Here is a 25,065-nt window from a genome sequence, read left to right on the forward strand (position 1 = left end):
TAATATTTATCTCATATACAAGTCTTCCAACACCTCATTACCAACAAGCTGATAATACATTAAGAAATATGTAATAAGCAATTGGTGACAAATGAACACGTCAAGAAGCTGACAAATACACCTCTAAAAAACAATTAGTCTGCAGTTCATTTTGTATCATTTACACTTTGGTTATATATAGTTTATTATAAATTACAATTTGAAGAAGACTTCTTTCCTACCTTTGTGATTTTGCTAAGGCGAGAGGTATCGATGGGTCGGTTCTTTGAGATAGGCACAGTATTCCAGCCCTCATCTTGGGGAGGAGGACCACGACCTTGAGTGTGAGGACCCCCACGACCTCCAGGACCCCCACCACTCATCCTGCTTCCTGGAGGTCCAACTGTCTCCTTTTTAGAAATGAGGGCTTGCTGGACTTTCATCTGCTCTCTGTGTTCTTCCAGCTCAGCCTCTTTGTGGATCTGGTCAATCGTCTTGGGACCTTGGTCACCACGCCTAGGCACCCAGTTATTCTGGTGGGGGGAGCATTAGTTGTTAGTACAGAGGTGAGTTAATTTGACAAACCACATTGGCAATTTAAGTTCTGAAATTAGTGACCTTCGCCTTTAAGATATTTTCTGAATAGAATGTCAGAATGCAGTTTTCAGCAAAAAGCATCTTATAATAAAAGCAAAACATTAATATAATTCTTAACAACACCAGCTCACTCATAAAAGCCTAATTCCGAGATAACATGTTTTATTGATGACATCTTGAAATAGATTTAATTTTATAAAACACTGACGCTGATCTAATTGAGTAATTACAGTGCACTCAAGAGAATTTGGGACTTTTAATACACTGCAGAGAAAGATACAGGTGTCAGTGTTTCCTCAAATTGTCTTGCCGACCCAAAGGGCCAGGCATATACTGACAAGTGATACCATGACCTGAGCAGGGACATATTGTGTTCCAAGTTTGACCTTGAACCTTGACACAATAACAGTAATCTCAGCATGTTTCTGTGGATGAACAAAAAAAGGAAATACAATAAAACAGATCAAATCACAGCTTAAGTCTGCCAGGTTACACCTGGATAACTGTCGCTGAAATTTCATATCTTCATTTTAAAAAAAGTCCTCTCTGGTCCACTTCACCATGAAGCTTTATAAATGATGACCCAACATAGAACTGCACTATGCAGTTTCTCCAATAGCATCCACAGAAACTTGTAATACCTTCACAGTTGTCATGGTGTTTTCCCTCATGAGTCCCCTTTTTGCAGAGTCACTGCTGAGACAAGTGCACCTCTCCAAGTTTGACATTTGGACCACCTACAGATACACTTCTGATGGATGAGCCCATGAAGTCACTGAAATCCTGGATTTGACTCTTGAACCAGGACAGTCATAAATCCAGGTGTTATATATGCACGCGTGTTTATACGTTACCCTTTTAAGATCCAGCACATCTTGCAACATGAAGCGAATCCTTGAAGTGGTCTTCCTTTCTTTTATTATTTTCTCCATCTGAGTGAAGTACTGGTCCATACGAGGCTGAAGAAACAAAAAAATGGGTTAGTAACCGTCAGCAGTCAATGTAACAACCAATTGCCAATTTTAGCTGGTAAGTACATTGACAAAATAGACAGGCAGGCAGTGACTTGAAGATGTTTTTGGGTTTTTTTTTTTGGGGGGGGGGGGGGGGGGAGATTTATCCATATTTGTTTTTACTCGCTGATGACCCAATCCACGACATGCCTTTTGTGAGGAATGGAAGCTTGCAGAAGAAAGCAATGTCAGCAATCTCAACTGTAAGTCAGAAAACACACTGCAGATGTCATGTGCATGTAGATGAGAACAGACAGGAGTCTCCATGGACTATGATGTTTGCAGATGACCTTGTGATTTGTTAGTAAAATAAGAGAGAGCAGGTTGAGTCTAGGTTGGTGGAGATATGCTCTGGAGAGAAGGGGAATGAAAGTCAGTAGGAGCAAGACTGAGTACGTGTGTGAATGAGAGGGAGCCCAGTGGAATAGTACGGTTACAAGGAGTATAAGTGGTGAAAATAGATGAGATTAAATACTTGAGGTCAACTCTCCAAAGTAAAGGAAAGTGTGGCAGAGAGGTGAAGAAGAGAGTGCAGGCAGGGTGGACTGGATATGGAAAGGTGGCAGGAGTGATTTGTGGCCGAAGAATATTGGCAAGAGTGAAGGGGAACGTTTACAAGACAGTAGTGAGACCAGCTATGTTGTACATCTTGGAGACGGTGGCACTAAGAAAAAGACAGGAGGCAGAGCTGGAGGTGGCAGAACTGAAGATGTTAAGATTCTCTTTGGGAGTGACAAAATGGACAGGATTAGGAATGAACATATCAGAGGGGCAGTTCAAGTGGGACGGTTTGAAGACAAAGTCAGAGAGGAGAGATTGAGATGGTTTGGACATGTGCAGAGGAGGGACCCAGGGTATATAAGGAGAAGGATGCTGAGGATGGAGCCACCAGCCAGGAAGAATAGGGAGGCCAAAGAGGAGGTTTATGAATATGCTGAGGGAGGGCATGCAGGTGGTTGGTGTGAAAGAAGAAGATACAGAGGACAGGGTGAGATGGAAACGATTGATCTCCTGTAGTGACCCCTAACAGGAGCAGCCGAAAGAAGTAGTAGTAGAAGTTAACAGATTAATCCTTGCACACCACCAGCATAAGGGACACTCCCCAGAAACATCCTAGATGCATGTGTTGCATCGTGTATGAAGTGCCCCTCTAGAGAACAGACCTAACGCCTATTGGTCCATGAGTAGCATGTAACTGAAATAAACAGAAAAATGTCCTACAGACAGCAGGACTGGGTGGTACATCAATGTATGAGTTATACTGATATATTTTAGAAGAAGATATATTGATGGGACAATACCATAATACAGATATATCTGTGCTGTTGCATTGATGGTTTTGTTCACTACAGTCGTTTGTTCCCCTGTCCTTTAATGAGTCTACAGAAGTGGATAGCTCTCTCTCACTCGCTCAATTCCACTCCAGCTCTGTGTCTGCACACAGGCCTCTTCTTCACACAACTTTCCAGCCACATGTGGTGGACATGGGTAACATGAAGCGGTGCGCGTCAGCTTGGTTAGAAAATACCGCGGGTGAGGGCAGGTCAAAAAGTGACAAAGAGTTCCCACTTAGTAATTTAAAGATATATGGCATCCAACAGGCTAAAATATGTTGACTTCCACCTTCTCTTCTTCTCTTGTGTGCCAGAGGGTACATTCTGTGCTGCTTGCATTTATGTTGTAATATTTGCTTTCAGTCTAAAAGACATGTTTTGGAATGAGTAATGAAAACACAAGAGTTTTTTTTTTTTTTTTTAAATAGTCACTTAGCTGGTACCCAGCCAAAAACTTATAAACAGAGGACTGACTGTATATTTATGACTCTGTTGTAAGACACAAATCTTGAAAACAGAAATTCAAAACGTTAACAACACATAAAGCAACATACATATGTGTGCATGTACTGTACCTTGGCTTTCTCAAAGTCCAAGTCTTTGCCAATAGTGGATAACAGTCTACAAAGGCACTCTAAGGACTCCTCATCATGGTTTTTGAGCAGCTTTACAATGCAGTCATGCATGATGACCTCTGTGAGCATCTTCAGTTTGAACAGCTCACCGATGAACTTGATGTTGCCTAGTGAGCGCCTCCTGGCCTTGTCTTTGGCCTCTTCTAGCTCATCAATAAGACGCTGCTTCTCCTCTTCCTATGAGGTAAAAAGGTTGTGGAGAAAGGGTGTTTACTGGACAATGAGTACTTCCACATATAAATAAGACATAAACAAAAGTATGACCCATTAAAGCCCTACCATAATATCTTGTTTCCAAACTACAGATGATCTCTGAATGCCCCTAACTAGTACACACCCAGCATACTCAAAAAATGGATAAATCCCACACACTAATTTATGAAGCAGTAATATACCCCTGAAGCAGCATCCAGCTCTTTCTGCTTCTTCTCAAAGATCTCATCGTTATCTTTATCCTTCTCAAATTCCTTCTGGCATCGGTTAAGTAGCAGCTTGCGGAAATTCACAGTGACTCCTGGCTTATCTGTGGTTGGGACTCTAAGCTGAAGAAAGCAAAGCAAGCACATATTAGAAATACAATATACTGAGAAAAGATTGGGTTTTGGGTTACGGAATACAGGTAGCTCCTCAGACCCTCAATTCCATCACTTTAGTCAGTGGCCCAGACACGTGGCACTAATTTAAATTCATCACTGGAGCTTGGAATTTTCATGTGTAAACTTTTTAACACATTACTACAACTGCAGTTGCTCTTCAGGGTAACATGAACAAACAACATGAACAGTGGCTATCATATTTTTTCTTGTTGATTTTTATAATTACTTTTGAATAGTAGCCACTAATTCTAAACAAATCAAGTTTTAATTGATGAAACAAACTGTAAGAAAAGCTTAACATCTTACCAGTGCTACTGTAAACAGGCTTATTGAGCACGTATTCCCTTATTTCGAGTATCACCACCTACCCCCATAATGCAACGACACATGTTGGCATAGGCCACTGAAAAGTCTGGCTCGGAGATGGCCTTCTCAAAGGTGAGGTCTATGACTCCTTTCAACCTCTCTTCTGTGTCAATGGTCAGGTCCATCACCTGCTTCATTAGCTGTTGAAACTTCTGGGGAGTTAGTTTGTTGAGGATGCTACGAACACATTTAAACAGCTCCTGAGTCTTAAGGTGCTCTGGATCATTATCTTCAACTTCTTCCACTCCACGGACGCGAATAACCTTCTTCACTGATGGCTTCCAAGCATTCTCCGCTTTGTTAAGCTGCACGTCATCACTGAGTGACATGCTGGTTATGATTTTCCTTGGTTCTTTCCTCTGCATCTGCTGAGAGCGACGTGGCCCCCCAACACCTATGCCCATACCTGGAGGCTATGAAAAAGAGATCAATGAGAAGGTCTAATACAGGAAAAAATATATGAAAAAATGTAAAAAGAAAAAGAAAACAGGAATGCAAGTTTCCAATATATACAATGAACAAAAATATAAACGCAACACTTGTGGGGGGTTTTTTTCCTCTTCATTTTTTATGAACTTAACTCAAAGATATAAAACATTTTCTATATACACAAAAGACCCATTTCTTCAAATATTGTTCACAAATCTGTATAAATCTGTGTTAGTGAGCACTTCGCCTTTGCTGTGATAATCAATCCCACTTCACAAGTGTGACAAATCAAGATTGGGGGGTGGGTTAAGAAAACTACTAAGTATCTGGTGTGACCACCATTTGCTTCACACAGTGCAACACAACTTCGCCTAGAGTTGATCACCAGCCAGATGCCATCGAATGTGAGTATTTGCCTACTCAAGGTGGTTATGACGACGAACTGGAGTCAGGTCGAGACACAGATGAGGATGACGAGGATGCAGATGAGCTTTCCTGAGATGGTTTCTTGTTGCAGCAGATGTCCGGGTGGCTGCTCTCAGACAATCTTGGACGTGAACATGCTGGATGCAAAGGTCCTGAGCTGGTGTGGGTACATGCGGTCTGCGGTTGTGAGGACGGTTGGATGTATAGCCAAATTCTCTGAAACGCCTTTGGAGACGGCTTACGGAAGAGAAATGAACATTCAAGTCACGGGCAACAGCTCTGCTGCAGTCAGCATGCCAATTGCACACTCCCTCAAAACTTGCAACATCTGTGGCATTGTGCTATGTGATAAAACTAAACACTTCAGAGTGGTCTTTTATTGTAGCCAGCCTAAGCCACACCTGTACAATAAATATGCTGTCTAATCAGCATCTGAATGTCACACCTGTGATGTGGGATGGATTATCTCAGCAAAGGAAAAGTGCGTACGAACACAGATTTGTGACCAATATTTGAGTTTATATTTTTGTTATATATGTATGTGTGTGTGTGTCCTCCTGGCAACCGTCCGTCTGCAGGAGACAATGATATAGTGTCCAGTTTTTTTTTTTTTACACATTTTCAATTCAATTTATTGTATTTATTATGGTGCCAAATCACAACAAAGCTGCCACAAATGATGTCTAACCTTACCAACCCCTAGAGCAAGCACACACGTGATAGTGATAAGGAAAAACTCCCTCTGATGATTTGAGGAAAAAACCTCAAGCAGACTTATGTGTATGCAGATGAAAATGAACAAGCGTCATCAAGAAATGATATATCCCTCTTGTCACCACCAATTCGTAATACAAAGTGTCGGGAGATCACCCAAGTACACCGCTATGCTAAATGTAAATGAAATTCGTCAACTGGTTTTTGAGATATTGCACTAACAAGGGTGGCAATCACAATATCTTGAATATCTCGATGTGACCTTGAAACTAAAAATAATAATAAAATTGTAACCTACTGGTCCTCTGCTTCCTCCACCCATGCCAGGCCTGCCAAGGTTGGCGAAAGAGGGTGTGAAGTCGGGGCCACAATTCATTCCTGGTAGACGACTTGGATCCAGTTGACGCAGAGGAGTCTTATTAGCCTGAACAGAGGGTTAAGGAAGTGTGGGAGACGCATACGTTTGAACACTCAGCTTAAACATCATGTGTACATAGCACTCAAGTAATGCTAATGCTTCATTTAACAGTGAAATCAAAAGAATTATAATTATTTACGTGACACTGTTTAAAACCAAGCATACAGCCATGAACTAAGAATGAGTATCTGCACCTTGTCTAGGACAACATCACTGATAGCTGGAAGACCCTCAGGCTTGTTCATGCTGGCTGAACTGAACTGGAAGCCCAGAAGAAACTCCCTATCATATTTCTTCTTTTCCTCTGTGTTGATAGGCTTCCATTGATCTGAAAAATAAACAACAATTTTAAAATTGTCTGTTTTTTTTAAGATTTCATTGTGTTTTCTGTTAGTTTTCAACTGCAACCAAGGTTGAAAACTGTTCACACTCTGAGCTTCTATGCTGTACTTTTTACGACAGTACTAGCACTGCCCCTAGCAGCAATGCAGAACTAGGGAGGTAAGCAAATATGCAATTGCCTGTAAGTTTAGATAAGATTAGATACAACTTTACTAATCCCTTGGGAAGACTTCCTCAGGGAAATTGAGGTTCCAGCAGCACTGTATAGCAGCACACATAGGTAAGAAGCACACAGAGCATCAGAAGTGAAAGTTAAAAAATAAATAAATAAAATAAAAATGTTGAGATCAGGCTTGTCACAGTAACTGCTGTAGTTAAAAGCAATTAATGTACGATACAAAATAAGTACGACAAATTACTTTATTGTAATTTTAAAGCCATTTAACACCACTGAAGAAAATACAATTACATTATAATGCAAGTACATCATCTCAAAGAGTAATGAACGCTTAAGAATATTTTGTTCTTTGATTGGGAATGTGGGGAAAAAAAAAAAAAAAATATATATATATATATATAAATAAATAAAAGATTAATAAAACTACACAAGCAAAACAAATAAAATGGACACTTGTCCTTTGTTAACAAAGAGTGCATTTAAATAAAGGGGGTTTAAACAGTCAACATCCTGGCTCATTTGCATTAATGGACTCCCCTCTCTCACTTGGCTTAAACCCAAAATGTTCCCACACTGACACTGAAGTCAGGCGTTGAAACCAAATCCTCTGGGACCAAAATTTCTGGTTCAAATTATACAGTCACCAGGAGGAAAACACCTACTCGCCTCAATTAACACATTAAGCCCTGGTCCCACTGAATAATGAAGGATGAATAATGAGCCATGTAGCATGGTTTTTTGGGGTACGACTCCAGTTATTCAACAATCTTGGGAGATTAGTGGCTCAGAGGCAGAATATTCAGCTAACGAGGCTCATCTCTGAGCATGGCACTAATTTCAAGTTCAAAATTTAGCAACAACAGTGTGGGGCAGTTTGTGTATGAGGTACTACGAAGACAAAGGAGGATTTTAGAGGCATGTTTGTGGTGAGGATGAGGCTGTTAAAAGCCCATTATCCGAGCACCTGGCAGCTACGAGGACAGGACAGGCTATTTTTTTTTTTTACAGGCTATTTCATCGTAACAATTCCATCTGCTTTGTGCGCCAGATGCTGTACATAAAATAATTATTTTGTAGCGGATTAATCATCTTCTGTCAGAGCTTGGCAGCTGAAAACAGAGCTTGGCAGCTGAAAACACCTCTAATCGCTTCTGAAATCACAGAGGACTGGGGATGGGTACTGCAAAAAGACAAGACTCCCAGTTAGTGACTTTAATCCACACAAAAGTGACTCACGATTAACATATTTTAATGGCTTTGAGAGGGGTTAAGAAGTGGACTTGCCGCTTTTGAAGAGCAGCAAATCAAAGAACCAACGAGCCAGCGGATCTAAGCATTGCTTCATTGGTTCAAGCTTTAAACTGGAGTCGCGCTGCAGAAACGGTTGATTACAGACCTGCTGCAGGGACCAAGGGACCAAGTGCGGAAGTGCTGGAGGTTTGAACCAAACCCATGCCTAAACGTGCACCAACGTCGCGCTATATAGATCGTATGTGGCTTGACGTGGATCATAGGTGGTGACACGAGCCATTCGAGGCTGGACAGGGCTCAAATGACAGGTTGGTTGTGGCTCACTAGAGGCTGAAACGTGGCACATGTGAGGTACAAAGAAGCACATAGAGGCTTCTTCATAGCGGATACGTGATAGCTTAAAACATGGATCATTCTTCAAATAATCACTGACACACCCATGCGTGGCTCATTATTTATGGCTTATTCTTCGGTGGGACTGAGGCCTTACTTTTACTTCACCTGGTTCAGTGTCACCGTGTCTGCCTACAGACATGTGGGAAGAGGCTAGCTGTTCCCTGTACAGAGTGAACCTCTGACACAATGAATAGAGGAGATGAAAAGCAGTAGCGTGATCAGAAGTGACAGCAAAATACATCAGCCTTTTTTATGTTCAGTTTGCTGACATAAAAGGCTGTGAAATGAAAATTGTGAAACCAAAAGAAAATTTGCAGGGGGTCTGGGGTGTACAGCTCCCCAGGAGCCGGGCCCCAGAATTAAATTTTTATCTAATGATACATTTTCAGCATCTCCTGGAAGCACAAATCTCAACATTAGTGGATATTTAAATGATCCTATAGTCAACCTTTTATTTGACCTGTCAATGATGATGTTGAAATAACAGAATATGACGTGGAAGTAGGACCTGGAATGATTTTCCTTTTAATTGTAAACCAAATTATGCATTAACTCAGAACAATTAAACTACATGAAATTTATGAAGACTGAAAAGACTATTACAGTATTTCAAAAACTACAGCTAAAGCTTGTAGAATATTTGGAAAATCATGGTAAAATATCAATGACATACCTTATAGTAAAAAGTCACATTTTTGTGTAAATTCATGCAGCCTAAATCCATTCAAAGCCACAATGTCTTTTTTTTTTTTACAATGAAAGAAAGTCTAAATTAGCGAAAAAAAAGTCACATAATCTTGTCTAAAATCCTGTTTGAACAGCAGAATGTTTATTTTCCAGGGAGAGAAAAATTCTTACTGTGTTTCCTGAGAGACCACAGTTCACTTTTATCTTTCAGGTGTGTTGATGAAGCCAGCGACAATTCCACGGATTCTTGTCCTTATAAGACTTTTTCAAACAGTCTTTCTCGCCATCTTCTCTCTGTGCAACGTCGGTCCGTGACAGACATGCTGCACAAATCTTCTTTTAAAAACTTGAAACCTCTAAAAGGTTGGGATGTCCACATGCTAAGCTTAGCTTAAGCGTTGCACAGGAGCCACACAGCGTCGCCGCAGCAACCAACCAGTCCTGCTTTACGACAGCTGTCGTAACAGCTACGCTTTGATTGGCATTTTTCCTCCGCAAAACTCCGCGGATCCGAGGAAACTGATTTGTATCTGTAACACACAGATCAGTGTCCGCAGACTTATAAAATATACACGATGTTGTAAAAAAAGAGAACGCTTTGCGATAAGCATTTGAAAAACTCGGTGATGTTCACGATTAAAGAGTACATCACTAACACCCCACCCCCCCTCACCATGATGAAATCCGCAGAATCCCGCGGATCCGCGGAGTTTTCACCTGAGGTATTATGTCTCAGTCTTATAATGGTAGTGAAATTCTGTTGTTTACTCTGGCACCATATTGGTCAAAATGTTGGTGATATTCTTATGTACACAAACATATAAACCCAATAAACAATATCAAAGTCAGCAAAAAGAATGAAGGACATGTCTATATATCGTGTGATTCCGGTGTATAAGAAACATTTTTTTTTTACTAGTTTAGTTGGTCGTGTGATTTATACGCCAGAAAATGTGATCATTATGGTGATGGGCCTATGCAGGAACTTTTTAAGCCACTGAACAGACGATCATATGTGAGGTGAACGTACAACTCAATGAACTGTTTGAAAACTCTGTGCATTATTTATTTATTTATAACCAAAACAGTGCTTTGGCCATCAGAAGCTATAAGCTAATTAATGTTAATATACTAAGCACAAAATGAGAGTAAACTGCTTCTTTCAGTCACTGAACAGGCGATCATATGTGAGGTAAACATGCAAGGCAATTAAATGTTTGAAAACCCAATGTGTTATTTATTCAATGATAACATGCACACTGCTGTGGTGATCAGAAGCTACAAGCCAATTAATGTTATTGCAATTAGTGCAAACCACAGGAACATTGCTTCATTATGTCACTGAGAGACTCAGTGAGGTGAAAGTGCAAAGCAATGGAAGTTTGAAAACTATTCTGTAGGGCATTTGTAAACGATAAACTCACCGCTAAATTTCTTCTTGTTTTTCCTAAAAGAGCTGTCCTTGTATTTTCAAGTAAGTCCAAATAAGGTTTCTTCCAAACAGATTATAAAGTCCCCCTTTATTCAAAACTGTGGTATTCCAGTTAAAAACATATTTTCTTACTTTCCTCTTCTCCTTCCTGGTCAACACAATATCTTTACTAAGGCAAGAAGACGATGGCCTCTGTTTACATATTATCCTAAGTCTTTGGGATGTTTCCATTTCGTAAGCGGACAACAGAGTGGATTTTATTTGAGTCTCTATACAGAGCGTGAAGTCAGCTGTTTGGGAATTTTCTGCTTCATCATTTAATAATTAATGATGTTTTATCACACATGGATCAGACTTTTTGAGCTCAGTATGGACTTGTGCTTGCAGATTGCTTGTGCATTCCTTTTGTCTGTGGAACATTTCCTGAAGTGACTAACAGCGGTCCAACTAAAGAAAGGTGTGTTCATCTTTAAACCAGTTCACCATGGCATTTATCTGTTATCATTTCTGTTGTCTCTGCTGTCCCCTGCAGCACCGCGCAGGAACACACGTCCATTTACTCAGTTGTTTGTGTAATTTGACAGGAGATTTGCTGTTTGACAAAGACAATTTATTCATATTTGTTTGTTAGAAATGAGCATGACTGCTATTTGTATTCTATCTCTGGAGCATGACAATCACCAAAGATATGAGGAAAAGGTCAAAGTAGTTACACCATCACAATTGCGCGCTTTAAGTGCAACCCAATTACACTGGTCTACAACTAGGGCAGCCACAATTATTACAATATTCGCCAATCGCGATTATTTTTCATATTCGCGAATATTTTTCATAATCACGATTACCGTGAATTACTTATTTTTATCCACAAAGTTGCATAAAACGACTCAGAATCTGACATCATCGTGCAGCAGCAGCCACACACAGCCTCGCTGCCTGACTCACTCTGTTTCCTCTCGCCTTGGTCGGATGGTTAGCGAGGCTCGGATAATAACACGGCGCATGAGGAGGCTCTGGTTCCAAAGCCATGTACCACGGCACCGCTGTGGATGCATTTCGGTTTTAAGTAGGGATGCCACGACTAGTCGACTAGTAGACCAGTCACGACTATGTTGACGACTGAAATCGTTAACAACTAATTTAGTAGTTGACGAGTCATTTATTTTATTTAAGTCTTTGTTTTTCCTCTCAATTCATAGTTTTAGGCAGCCGTACTGCCGTCATTTGGACGTTCAAATTTTGAATAAGACGGCGGATTAAAACAGTGGCCGTCTTATTCAAAGCCGTTTAAAATGCGTAGTTTACCGAAGGAGTTGTGTGTATGTATGTGCGTGCGGAGTCAACTCGCTACGGATTGCGAAGGAGGGAGCAGGTGAGGGAATGAGATTCCTGAACGCAGGCACGAGACGTTACGTTCTGCTGTGAACCATCAGTGCACTTAAGACAGCGAGCGCAGCGCAGAGAGAGAGGATTTTAACCCGAGTGAACATGTTAAAAAAAACAAATAAACCTTGGGACTGCCTTTCTCTCTGTTCTTTCTCTACACGTGTGGTTCTGATGGCACCGACCTGTTCACACCATGTGCGCGTCGTATACTGAATTTATGAGATCACAAGATGAAATAAACAGTCAAATATCCTTAAAACATCCTTAAAAAAGAGAATATATAAATGAACTGAGCAAAAATTACACACACGGGTTTAAAAAAAACCCTGCTGTGGAGAAGCTGTGCAGAGGCACAGATCACAAAAAGCTGAACTTTAACAGCTGTTTATTTTCCAAAGGTATGTATTTGTTCAATCTTGAGCTTAATTAGTGTTCAAGCACAAAACATGACTGATGAGGGAAAAAGGATGACTTCATCACAATAAAATGAACTGGAGTCAGAATAAAAATACAAGCTGCTGATTTCTGTTGTTTTTCAAAGTTATTAAGCTGCAGCTATATGTTTTATTTATTTCAAAGTGAGTTGCCTCTTATTAAATTCTGATTTATTTATACAAAAAAAAAAACAAAAAAAAAAAAAAAAAAAAAAAAAAAGATCAGCCTGCATTGTTCTGTTAAGTTTATATCAGTTTTCCTGAACATGTCCAGGTGTTTTTCCTTCTTTATAAGAGTTTGGTGTTTGCTCCACAAAGTCTTAAAACACAATAAAATGTTCACACTGTTCTTTATAGCAGTTCTGTAATTTCAGAAATTAAACAGAAACAACCACAAATCATAAAAAGTTGGGACTGTATGTAAAATGAAGATAAAAATAAAAATGTTGCACTATTCCCAGTTTCTCCACTCACAGAAGCCAAACGTTCTTCCAGAGTTGTGTAATCATACTATGATAGAATATAAAAAAGGGAAAAAAGAAAAAAATAGACAATATAATCGTTAATCGCAATTATCTGCCTGACAATTAATCGTCTCCAGAAATTCCTAATCGTGACAGCCCTATCTACAACCAAAATGCTTCTGAAATAAAGATCCTCAAACTTTACCAATTTTGGCCTGCTGAGAATGAAAATGTTGTTTGAAATTGTTGATTGGCTGTAGTTTTAAGAAATGCTACTATAGTGCTACTAAGGGTTAATATATAACGCTATTGCTGATTTTTAAAGTGTTACAAAAAGAGAACAGGTGAAAAATTATCCAAAGTCAGAGAAGCATAAAAAAAGACCTACGTTTATGATTTCTCATGAAAACTCTGCTGTTAACACAATATAATTATGTAGATGCACAATGTAAAACCTTATATATCTTGGAAGCAGTAGCCAATTAGCCATTGTTATTGTCATATTTAAATTCAACATGCCAAAATCCATAATAAATAGCACCTTTTATTTCTAAAGCAACTTCTAAATATTTGTATACGTTAAGCTGTAAGTAACTGAGCCCTGTTATGAAGTTTCCACCTCTCTCATTATTTCAAAGAAGAAAGACAGTTTTATTCTGCATTTCTCATTTCTAATCTAATGAAAATTCACCTTGGTGAATCATGGATTTTTCGGTATAGAAACAGCACTGGACTAGAAGTCGCATAACCTCCCAAACTAGCAAAAAACAAACAAACAAACAAAAAACAAAAACAAACAAACAAAAAACAAACATCAAAATGTGACATATTCTGGAAAATACATGTTTTTTATGAACTACAAATTGCCTCCATGGATGGAGGCAATTTGAATCCTAGCCATTTGAAAAACCCTGCAATGTCAAGTATCTATTGTGGCAACTGGTGCTTCCTATCAAGAGATGTACAATTGGGTTAAATGCCATCTTCTCATTTTCAATAAATTATACAAACGTGTCTGATCACTGCCAATAACTAAATGTAAAACAGAATCATTTTGTTAACAAATGAAGAAAAGCACTGAAAGAAGTAGCATAACTGACCCTCTTTGTACTGGTACTTCTTGTCATTGGGATTGGGAGAATGTGGCTCAATGTTCTCAGCATCCAGTTTATCTTCCTTGTCCTCCCACGTCAAGTCTGCCTCCTCTGGGGCAGGAGCAGAAGCAGCAGTGGACTGAGTCTCTGGTGCAGAGGCAGAGACTGGTTCAGGCTCTGGTGGGGTTTCCACCACCTGTTCCTAGCACAAATACAGAAGGTGAGTTACATGGTGTTTGAACTGAAGTGGCACTCAAACAAAATGGTTCCTGATGTCAAAATTATATTGGAATCGTGAACAGGATGCAATGTCATTTTTAGCACTATACAATAATCATGAACTTGCAAAACACAATTTTGTTTTTTGTTTTCTGTTAAATATATAACAGAGTTAAGAAAACACAAAAATTGCTAATGGTGTCCCTCTAAAACCTGGTCATTGAAACAAGAAGAAACAAGTCCTATTCAGGCCCTACTACTGCATACCAAAAGATTTCATAGTGTTAAGTAGATGACAGTCTAAGGCATTGTTCAGACAGCCAGGAAAAATCCAATTTATGTGCATAGCTGATCTGAATCTGAAGTAAAATATGCTTTTTCCAAATCTGTTTTTTCCAAATTTTTCCAAACCTTCATTCATGAAATACAATTTAAATATCATTTTTGCAAATCTGTTTTGGTCTAAATACTCAGATCGGATTGTAGATATTTTGTGGTCAGAGTTGAGCTGAGAAATACAAGGTCTATTAGAAAAGTATCCGACCTTATTATTTTTTTCAAAAACCATATGGATTTGAATCACATGTGATTGCGTCAGACAAGCTTGAACCCTCGTGCGCATGCGTGAGTTTTTCCACGCCTGTCGGTTGCGTCATTCGCCTGTGAGCAGACTTTGAGTGAGGAGTGGTCCAGCCCCCTCGTCGTCGTTTCATTGCCAGGAAATGGCAGAATGATTTGGGCTTTTTTTCCATCAGAATTTTTTCAGAAACTGTTAGAGACTGGCAGCTGGAAACCATTAGAAAAATTTATCTGGCTTTCAGTGAAAATGTTACGGGCTTGGTAGAGAATAAGGAGTGTTACTGTTCCTTTAAGGACGGCCCCCAGCAGCTGTGGGGCGCGTTGCGCTCCGAAGCCGCCATCGACAGGCTGAACGACCATTTCATTTCTAAACGGAGGCTTCGCGCGTCACGATGGATTCACTTCACTACTGGAGCGAAACAAAACCACCTACGTTTTGGTCTCACAGGACAGCTTTGAGATGGCGTTCAGACAGCTGTCAGTGGTTTTTTCCATCGAGTGATTATCCAAGAAATTGTGGATGTGCCTGGACATGCCAGAACATGTCCTGTGAGGCTTCATCACGGCGTTGCTTTGCGCCATGCGTCACCGCCGCGACGCGCGAAGCCTCTGCTCCTCTTTCCATGACAAAAACTCCTGTAACAGTGGAATGTGCCGTTCATTTCCAAACTGGACGCTGTGTTTTATCCAAGACGTCGTCTGACTAGCACAGGAATTGTGAAAAGACGTGGACATCAGCACTTTTTCTGCACATTGAGACAGACGTGCGGAGGAATTCCGCGTGTCGCGGCGGTACCGCACGGCGCAAAGCAATGCCATGATGAAGGACATGTTCTGGCATGTCCAGGCACATCCACAATTTCTTGGATAATCACTCGATGGAAAAACCACCGACAGCTGTCTGAACGCCATCTCAAAGCCGTCCTGTGAGACCAAAACGGAGGTGGTTTTGTCTCGCTCCAGTAGCGAATCCATCGTGACGCGCGAAGCCTCCGCTCAGCTTTCCATGACAAAATCTCTTGTTAAAAGTGAAATCTGCCGGAAAATGGTTGATGTCCAGCTCTTGTGATAACCAGAGAAAGGGCACACGATGGTCACGGATCCAGACAGCCATCCATTAAGAAATGAAATGGTCGTTCAGCCTGTCGATGGCAGCTTCGGAGCGCGGCGCGCCCCACAGCCACTGGGGCCGTCCTTAAAGCAACAGTAACACTCCTTATTCTCTACCAAGCCTGTAACATTTTCACCGAAAGCCAGATAAATTTTCTAATGGTTTCCAGCTGCCAGTCTCTAACAGTTTCTGAAAAAATTCTGATGGAAAACAAGCCCAAATCATTCCGCCATTTCCTGGCAATGAAACAACAACAAGGGGGCTGGACCAGTCCTCACTCAAAGCCTGCTCACAGGCGAATGACGCAACCGACAGGCGTGGAAAAACTCACGCATGCGCACGAGGGTTCAAGCTTGTCTGACGCAATCACACGTGATTCAAATCCATATGGTTTTTGAATAAAATAATAAGGTTGGATACTTTCTAATAGACCTCGTATATGCTCCTCTCCCTGTTGTGCACAGTTACTGCTGTCTCTGCTCCAGTCATTTGACAATCAGCTTCATTAAAACCCTTTATGCTGCTCAAAACGTCAACAGGATTTGTGTTTATAGAGCTGAGAGAGTGAGGTGGGGTAGGACAGAGAGGAAAGAGACAAAGGGTAAGGAGAGAGAGGGGAGAAAACGTTTGGGTGTGCACATGTACACAAAAGCCCAAACTAACTTGTAAATGCACACACTCTGGGTCAGTCAAGCCTCAGACACATGGTGATGTGGTTTTGCTCTGGCAAGGGAAAGTGGAGCAAGAATAAGGCGACATGCTCCACTCACATGCCCTGCTGGGCACTGCCATTACTATAGGAGCTGATGTGGATCAGTGCAGAACACACTGATCAGCTCTTGTCACTTGCTATAATGTGGAGAGTATTCAGTGAAATCAGATTTCAATTAGACTTGCAATACAACCCCTGGCAAAAATTATGGAATCACCAGCCTTGGAAGATGTTCATTCAGTTGTTTAATTTTGTAGAAAAAAAGCAGATCACAGACATGACACAAAACTAAAGTCATTTCAAATGGCAACTTTCAGGCTTTAAGAAACACTATAAGAAATCAGGAAAAATAATTGTGGCAGTCAGTAACAATTACTTTTTTAGACCAAGGAGAGGGAAAAAAATATGGACTCACTCAATTCTGAGGAAAAAATTATGGAATCGCCCTGTAAATTTTCATCCCCAAAACTAACACCTGCATCAAATCAGATCTGCTCGTTAGTCTGCATCTAAAAAGGAGTGATCACACCTTGGAGAGGTGTTGCACCAAGTGGACAGACATGAATCATGGCTCCAACACGAGAGATGTCAATTGAAACAAAGGAGAGGATTATCAAACTCTTAAAAGAGGGTAAATCATCATGCAATGTTGCAAAAGATGTTGGTTGTTCACAGTCAGCTGTGTCTAAACTCTGGACAAATACAAACAACATGGCAAGGTTGTTAAAGGCAAACATACTGGTAGACCAAGGAAGACATCAAAGCGTCAAGACAGAAAACTTAAAGCAATATGTCTCAAAAATCGAAAATGCACAACAAAACAAATGAGGGAATGGGAGGAAATTGGAGTCAACGTCTGTGACCGAACTGTAAGAAACCGCCTAAAGGAAATGGGATTTACATACAGAAAAGCTAAACGAAAGCCATCATTAACACCTAAACAGAAAAAAACAAGGTTACAATGGGCTAAGGAAAAGCAATCGTGGACTGTGGATGAAAGTCATATTCAGTGATGAATCTCGAATCTGCATTGGGCAAGGTGATGATGCTGGAACTTTTGTTTGGTGCCGTTCCAATGAGATTTATAAAGATGACTGCCTGAAGAGAACATGTAAATTTCCACAGTCATTGATGATATGGGGCTGCATGTCAGGTAAAGGCACTGGGGAGATGGCTGTCATTACATCATCAATAAATGCACAAGTTTACGTTGATATTTTGGACACTTTTCTTATCCCATCAATTGAAAGGATGTTTGGGGATGATGAAATCATTTTTCAAGATGATAATGCATCTTGCCATAGAGCAAAAACTGTGAAAACATTCCTTGCAAAAGACACATAGGGTCAATGTCATGGCCTGCAAATAGTCCAGATCTTAATCCAATTGAAAATCTTTGGTGGAAGTTGAAGAAAATGGTCCATGACAAGGCTCCAACCTGCAAAGCTGATCTGGCAACAGCAATCAGAGAAAGTTGGAGCCAGAATGATGAAGAGTACTGTTTGTCACTCATTAACTCCATGCCTCAGAGACTGCAAGCTGTTATAAAAGCCAGAGGTGGTGCAACAAAACACTAGTGATGTGTTGGAGCGTTCTTTTGTTTTTCATGATTCCATAATTTTTTTTCCTCAGAATTGAGTGATTCCATATTTTTTTCCCTCTGCTTGGTCTAAAAAACTAACCGTTACTGACTGCCACAATTTTTCTTCCTGATTTCTTATAGTGTTTCTTAAAGCCAGAAAGATGCCATTTGAAATGACTTTAGTTTTGTGTCATGTCTGTGATCTGCTTTTTTCTACAAAATTAAACAACTGAATGAACATCCTCCAAGGGTGGTGATTCCATAATTTTTGCCAGGGATTGTAAATCTGATTTGAACGGCAGCCTGAACAAAGCCCAAGACTCCAGGCTGGACAGGACACCAGTCCAAACACTGGTTACTTCCCCATCACAATTGCGTGAATGGGAACCAAACCCAGGTCTTCATATTGATAGCCCAAGTCCTTATCCAAGTGAGATACCTGCTCTACACTGAACTACTTGCTACTGTTAGATGTTTTCGAATACTTTAAGTCAGAACCACCAATGTGGTTTATCAGAGCCTATAGGGATCATCAATCATTAAGCTGCCCAGGAAGCACAAGTGATGTCTCTGTTCTCACCTGACTCCAGTTTGAGAGTTGTTTTATATGGCATACTACACTAAGATGAAAATTTCCTTCTAAATTAGGTCCTACCAAACATTAACCATATCAAATGTCAACTCCTGCATGACCTGTGGGAAACAAATGCAAATGTGTTCAAGCATGCACACACACTTACCTCTTTAAAGGCATCAAGGAGGTCTCCTACTGCCTCCTTTTTGTTCAGATCCTTCATCTTCCTCTTTTTCTTTGGCACTGACACAGCAGCTGCATGAAACAAACCAATAAACATACCAGATACAGTCTCTGCAAATACGATCATCTCCTGTTAAAAGCTGTTTTATCATGATTTCTTCCTTAGATGTTATAAAATATGTACAGTCTGTTCCATAAGTTTGAACACTGACAATGTATGTAATTTTGTTTATGTTCGCCACCACAATGGAGTTGAAATGAAAGAATTAAGATGTGTTTATAATGCAAATATCCACCTTTTATTCAAGGGGTTTTAACAAAAATACTGCATTAACCATTTTGGAATTATAACCATTTACAGCACAGTTTCTCCAATCACAGCCTGCGACGCCAACAGATTGTCACAGATGTCTTCTTTCATTAGTCTCCTCCATGTACTGTCACTCAATTTTACGATTTAATATTTAATTCAATATTTTTTGTTAAACCCCTTGAATTAGAGCCAAAATCTATGTCACAAGCAGATTGACTGGTTCGTTTCAGCTGCATTGTGATGACGTATAGAGGCAAAATTACAAAAAACTGTTTCACTGTATAAACACTTTGGGCTTGACTGAAACATGATTATATACTCAACAAAAATATAAACGCAACACTTTTGGTTTTGCTCCCATTTTGTATGAGATGAACTCAAAGATCTAAAACTTTTTCCACATACACAATATCATCATTTCCCTCAAATATTGTTCACAAACCAGTCGAAATCTGAGATAGTGAGCACTTCTCCTTTGCTGAGATAATCCATCCCACCTCACAGGTGTGCCATATCAAGATGCTGATTAGACACCATGATTAGTGCACAGGTGTGCCTTAGACTGTCCACAATAAAAGGCCACTCTGAAAGGTGCAGTTTTGTTTTATTGGGGGGGGGGGGGGGGATACCAGTCAGTATCTGGTGTGACCACCATTTGCCTCATGCAGTGCAACACATCTCCTTCGCATAGAGTTGATCAGGTTGTCACTTGTGGCCTGTGGAATGTTGGTCCACTCCTCTTCAATGGCTGTGCGAAGTTGCTGGATATTGGCAGGAACTGGTACACGCTGTCGTATACGCCGGTCCAGAGCATCCCAAACATGCTCAATGGGTGACATGTCCAGTGAGTATGCCGGCCAAGAAATGGGACATTTTTAGCTTCCAAGAATTGTGTACAGATCCTTGCAACATGGGGCCGTGCATTATCCTGCTGCAACATGAGGTGATGTTCTTGGATGTATGGCACAACAATGGGCCTCAGGATCTCGTCACGGTATCTCTGTGCATTCAAAATGCCATCAATAAAATGCACCTGTGTTCTTCATCCATAACAGACGCCTGCCCATACCATAACCCCACCGCCACCATGGGCCACTCGATCCACAACATTGACATCAGAAAACCGCTCACCCACACGACGCCAGACACGCTGTCTACCATCTGCCCTGAACAGTGTGAACCGGGATTCATCCGTGAAGAGAACACCTCTCCAACGTGCCAAACGGCAGCGAATGTGAGCATTTGCCCACTCAAGTTGGTTACGACAAAGAACTGGAGTCAGGTCGAGACCCCGATGAGGACGACGAGCATGCAGATGAGCTTCCCTGAGACGGTTTCTGACAGTTTCTGCAGAAATTCTTTGGTTATGCAAACCGATTGTTTCAGCAGCTGTCCGAGTGGCTGGTCTCAGACGATCTTGGAGGTGAACATGCTGGATGTGGAGGTCCTGGGCTGGTGTGGTTACACGTGGTCTGCGGTTGTGAGGCTGGTTGGATGTACTGCCAAATTCTCTGAAACGCCTTTGGAGACGGCTTATGGTAGCGAAATGAACATTCAATACATGAGCAACAGCTCTGGTTGACATTCCTGCTGTCAGCATGCCAATTGCACGCTCCCTCAAATCTTGCGACATCTGTGGCATTGTGCTGTGTGATAATACCCTTTCAGAGTGGCCTTTTATTGTGGACAGTCTAAGGCACACCTGTGCACTAATCATGGTGTCTAATCAGCATCTTGATATGGCACACCTGTGAGGTGGGATGGATTATGTCAGCAAAGGAGAAGTGCTCACTATCACAGATTTAGACTGGTTTGTGAACAATATTTGAGGGAAATGGTGATATTGTGTATGTGGAAAAAGTTTTAGATCTTTGAGTTCATCTCATACAAAATGGGAGCAAAACCAAAAGTGTTGCGTTTATATTTTTGTTGAGTATATATTGATCATATCACAAAAGCAAACTGCAATATTTCCAACAATAATCGCAATATGATTTGTTTCTTCAAATTGTGCAGCCCTATCCCGACTGTATTTCTTGTTTATGTCAGGGTGAAAGCATGCTCTGGTATATGCTGCATCTATAAGCAATAAATACAAAATACAAAAAAAAAAAACACTGTAAAAGGAAAGGAGATGAAGCCAGCACATTATTCTGATTACATATACATGGAATCATTAGACATCCACAGGCAGGTTTGGCAGTTGACAAATATGGACATGTTTTGTAAATGATAGTGCAAGTACATCAGTAACATGTTGCTCCCATAGCAGTGAATAAAATACAAAATGAAACCACAAAACAACTGAGCCCTGGATACCAACCCATCAAGTCTGATACAGCCAATCTAATCTAGGGATAAATTCAACTCTGTTTAGGCCACAACACAAAGAATGAAAGACATGAAAATTTCATGGAGCCATTAAAGCAAAACCCCCTCCCCACCACCCACACACACTTCCTGATTGCTCTACTTGTCACATGTTATTTAATGTCCCAGTTAGCGAGACAAGATAAAAGTACTCATGATTTTAAGTCTCCGCGCACATGCGCTAATAATTAGTTGTCGCTGATTAATTTTATTGCTTATTATTCCTCTCACTCTGAGTCTTAGTAGGTTCATTTCCAGAAAATTTCTTATTTGGCTATTTGGCATTTTTTGGCGTGTGATGTACATTAGTAAAAGCATAAACATCCTGATGACTGACAGACAGAGTGAAACAAACCTGTTACATCTGATAATGAAGCTTCTGAGCTTTCATGCAAAAGTGATGGTTTGTATTTACAGAGGATATACAGACAGGAGATGACACACTTCACCCTGAAACTCTCAACTTTTTCAATGTCTGCCGGCTTTTGGAACCTAACGTGTGGTGACGCTGCAGCTGCAAACATGGACATGGAATGTCTCCAGGATGCTGTTTTTCACAGGCTGCCTGGACACGCAGATGTATTTCTTACATTGGAAAAAGTCAAAATACATTATTTTCAAGAGATAATGGACTTTCTATCTAACGTGCCAGAATCGTGAGAGAACTTGAAGAGCTGAAGGCAAAGCTGCAGTCGGACATTATTCTCTCGCCGGCGATCACATGCAATCTGTGCCTGAGGACTTCTCTAGCTGGCAATCCGTGTGTGAGGACTGACAGTGGACCTGGACATGTTTTCTGGCTGGCGATCCGTGTGTGGGGACTTATAGTGGACCTGCATTGTTCTCTGACTGGCAATCGTGCATGGGAGCTTCTTTGATGGTGTGGACTTTATATTTGGAAATCAATCTACAACTGGGTGAGTGGCCTGTTCAGTTTTTTTTCCCCACGTATGTATTTTATTCTCCTTAGTGGAGCTGGTAGGCTTTATTTTTATTTTACTTTGAGAGAGTCTCTCGGAATTTGGATCTGGATGTGTGCGGTGCAGCAAGCTGTTTTAACGAGCACCTCTCAACTGTTTTATTGCCACTGTGAACATGGACATGGAAAGTTTCCACAACATTTTTTCCACAGGCTGCCTGATCACACAGATGTACTTTTTTTTTTTTTTGATTTTTCATAGTTATATTCATGACAACACTTATAAGCGGGCACAAAGCTGAGCCTCGAGCAGAGATTGCTTTTAACGGGCTGCGTTTATGACTAACGGCCATGCAGGTGCACTAAATCGTCTCATGGCTGCTGCTTTTACCATGACTGCATCAAAATTAACAGTTCTCACTTAAAAACGAGTCATCATAACACGACATCACACTTATGTAAACTTTGGAATGAATCTGTGGCTCAATTCTTAACGTTCGCAGATACATTCCATTCAAGCACATGCTGGGACATCTCTAAAAGCTACGTCACCACTGTCTGAAACATTGGAGTACTCACGAGTACTTTGTTTTCGGCAGTCTCCGTAGCTGTTTGTTGCGAATGCCGTATACTTTGAAGCCGGTCACCGAAGTGCACAAGGTAATCCCGGTGGATCATCGGATAGTCAATAACAGCCTAAATCTAAATTGTTATGATTTTGGTGAGACATATACTTTAAAGTACCCTAAAGCCTTTACACTCACAGTTACAACTCACCTTGCATAGTAGTTTCTACAATGGCAGAATTGGTTGTCTGGGTAGGAGAGGTGCCCTCCCTTGCCTCTGCTGGGGTAAGAGGAGTGGGCACCTTTTGTGGTTCATCACTGACTACTTGAACCATTTCTGCAGGAGATGGCGTCTCTTCCTTACTGAGGGTTTGGAGCACTGGGGTATCTTCCTCATCTTCCAGGGTGACTGGAGGAACAGTTTCTTGGGTCTCAATCTGTGTAGTTGTTTCGACAACTGGCAATGAAGAAACCTCCTGAACACTGGGTACACTTACTGACTGGTCAATAGGCGTACATGTGGTTTGGACAAAAGATGTCAATTCTGCCTGAGTGATGGCTGTAGTTGATGATGTTACCAGAAGCTGGACAACATCAGGTTCAGCAATAGGGCTGTCATCACAGTGAGCAATGTTGACGACAGGGACCTCAGCATTCTGAGGGGCTGGCAATGGCAGACCATTGGGAAGGCAAAGCTCCTCGGGCTGTGCAATGGGTGACTCCACAGTAGCCTCTTGGGGACTGACTGGTAACATGACTGAAGGCCTTTCAGACTCCTCCAATATGCCATTAGTGGTGGAGGGAGGTTCAAGGGGTATATCTAAACAGGGAGTTGCATCTCCCATTTTAGGCTCCTCCACTTCTTCCACCTCTTCCACCTCTTCTTTTGCCTCTGTGGCTTTTATGTCTGGTTTTTCTTGAACAGCAGAAGTGGATACAGGGTCAGGGAGGGGTGCAGGGTAAGCAGGCACCTCAGGTGCCAGTTGGATGGGTGGAGCGGGTTCCCTTGACAGTGGAGGGGCATCCATTACATCACCAACAGGAGTGCAGGGCGGAAGAGTGGAAATAGTGCTTAGAGGTGTGTCTCTTGATTCCAATATTAAAGCAGACGAAGGAACCTTAGTGTCCGAGTCAGAGGAGGTAGCCTCTATGGGATATGCCTCGCCCTTATTAAGTTCAGGAGTCTTTGACAAAGGAGGAGGTGAAGGCTTCAATCTTTCATCTAGAGGGATCAAAACACCACAGAAAACTTGATTCCAACAAATATCATTTCTGACCACACTGGAACTGCAACAGCATGTTTTCTGAAAAAATGTTAAGTAGAGATGGGCTGCATTCACAAAACAGTTTGTAGCATGAAAATACAAAACTACAAACAAAACCAAAGAACAGCCTCTTCTACATTTCTAGAGTGAACATGAAAAAAATCATTATCAGATTATTCTTTAAATTTTTTAAAAAGTCATGAAAGTTCTGAAGGCATAAACGCATCTCGGGAAAGAGTAGTCGAAGCTAGGCTTAGAAAACAGGTGAATATTTGTGAGCAGCAATATACAGAGAAAGAGCACGACCAATGCAATGTTTGCTCTGAGAATACTGATGGAGAAGTACAGAGAAGGCCAGAAGGAGCTACACTGTGTGTTTGTGGATTCAGAGAAAGCTTATGACAGAGTGCCAAGTGAAGAGTTGTGGTTTTGTATGAGGAAGTCTGGAGTGGCAGAGAAGTATGTGAGTGTAGTGCTTGACATGTACAAGGACAGTGTGAC

The 25,065-nt window shown here is 41.0% G+C and overlaps 1 protein-coding gene and 1 non-coding gene across 8 annotated transcripts in view; both read right to left on the minus strand.

Moving 5' to 3' along the window:
- Window positions 1-25,065, minus strand: part of LOC117508145 (eukaryotic translation initiation factor 4 gamma 1-like) — a 210,168-nt gene that overhangs the window by 24,533 nt on the left and 160,570 nt on the right. For 6 of the 7 annotated variants that reach the window (XM_034167811.1, XM_034167810.1, XM_034167807.1 and 3 more), the window contains 10 exons: window positions 23,511-24,521; window positions 19,115-19,203; window positions 14,178-14,373; window positions 6,702-6,835; window positions 6,388-6,513; window positions 4,523-4,933; window positions 3,954-4,100; window positions 3,499-3,735; window positions 1,431-1,535; window positions 222-512 (listed from right to left, as the gene is read on the minus strand). In XM_034167811.1, coding sequence (XP_034023702.1) covers window positions 222-512; window positions 1,431-1,535; window positions 3,499-3,735; window positions 3,954-4,100; window positions 4,523-4,933; window positions 6,388-6,513; window positions 6,702-6,835; window positions 14,178-14,373; window positions 19,115-19,203; window positions 23,511-24,521 — 2,747 coding nt within the window. The remainder of the gene's footprint in view (window positions 1-221; window positions 513-1,430; window positions 1,536-3,498; window positions 3,736-3,953; window positions 4,101-4,522; window positions 4,934-6,387; window positions 6,514-6,701; window positions 6,836-14,177; window positions 14,374-19,114; window positions 19,204-23,510; window positions 24,522-25,065) is intronic. The other variant, XM_034167809.1, reaches the window with a different exon arrangement.
- LOC117509684 lies at window positions 4,182-4,256 on the minus strand. The gene has a single exon (XR_004560476.1). It is a non-coding gene; the product is annotated as a small nucleolar RNA SNORD66 (small nucleolar RNA).

This window comes from Thalassophryne amazonica, chromosome 4 (genome assembly GCF_902500255.1).
Source record: "Thalassophryne amazonica chromosome 4, fThaAma1.1, whole genome shotgun sequence".
Taxonomy (NCBI): Eukaryota; Metazoa; Chordata; class Actinopteri; order Batrachoidiformes; family Batrachoididae; genus Thalassophryne; species Thalassophryne amazonica.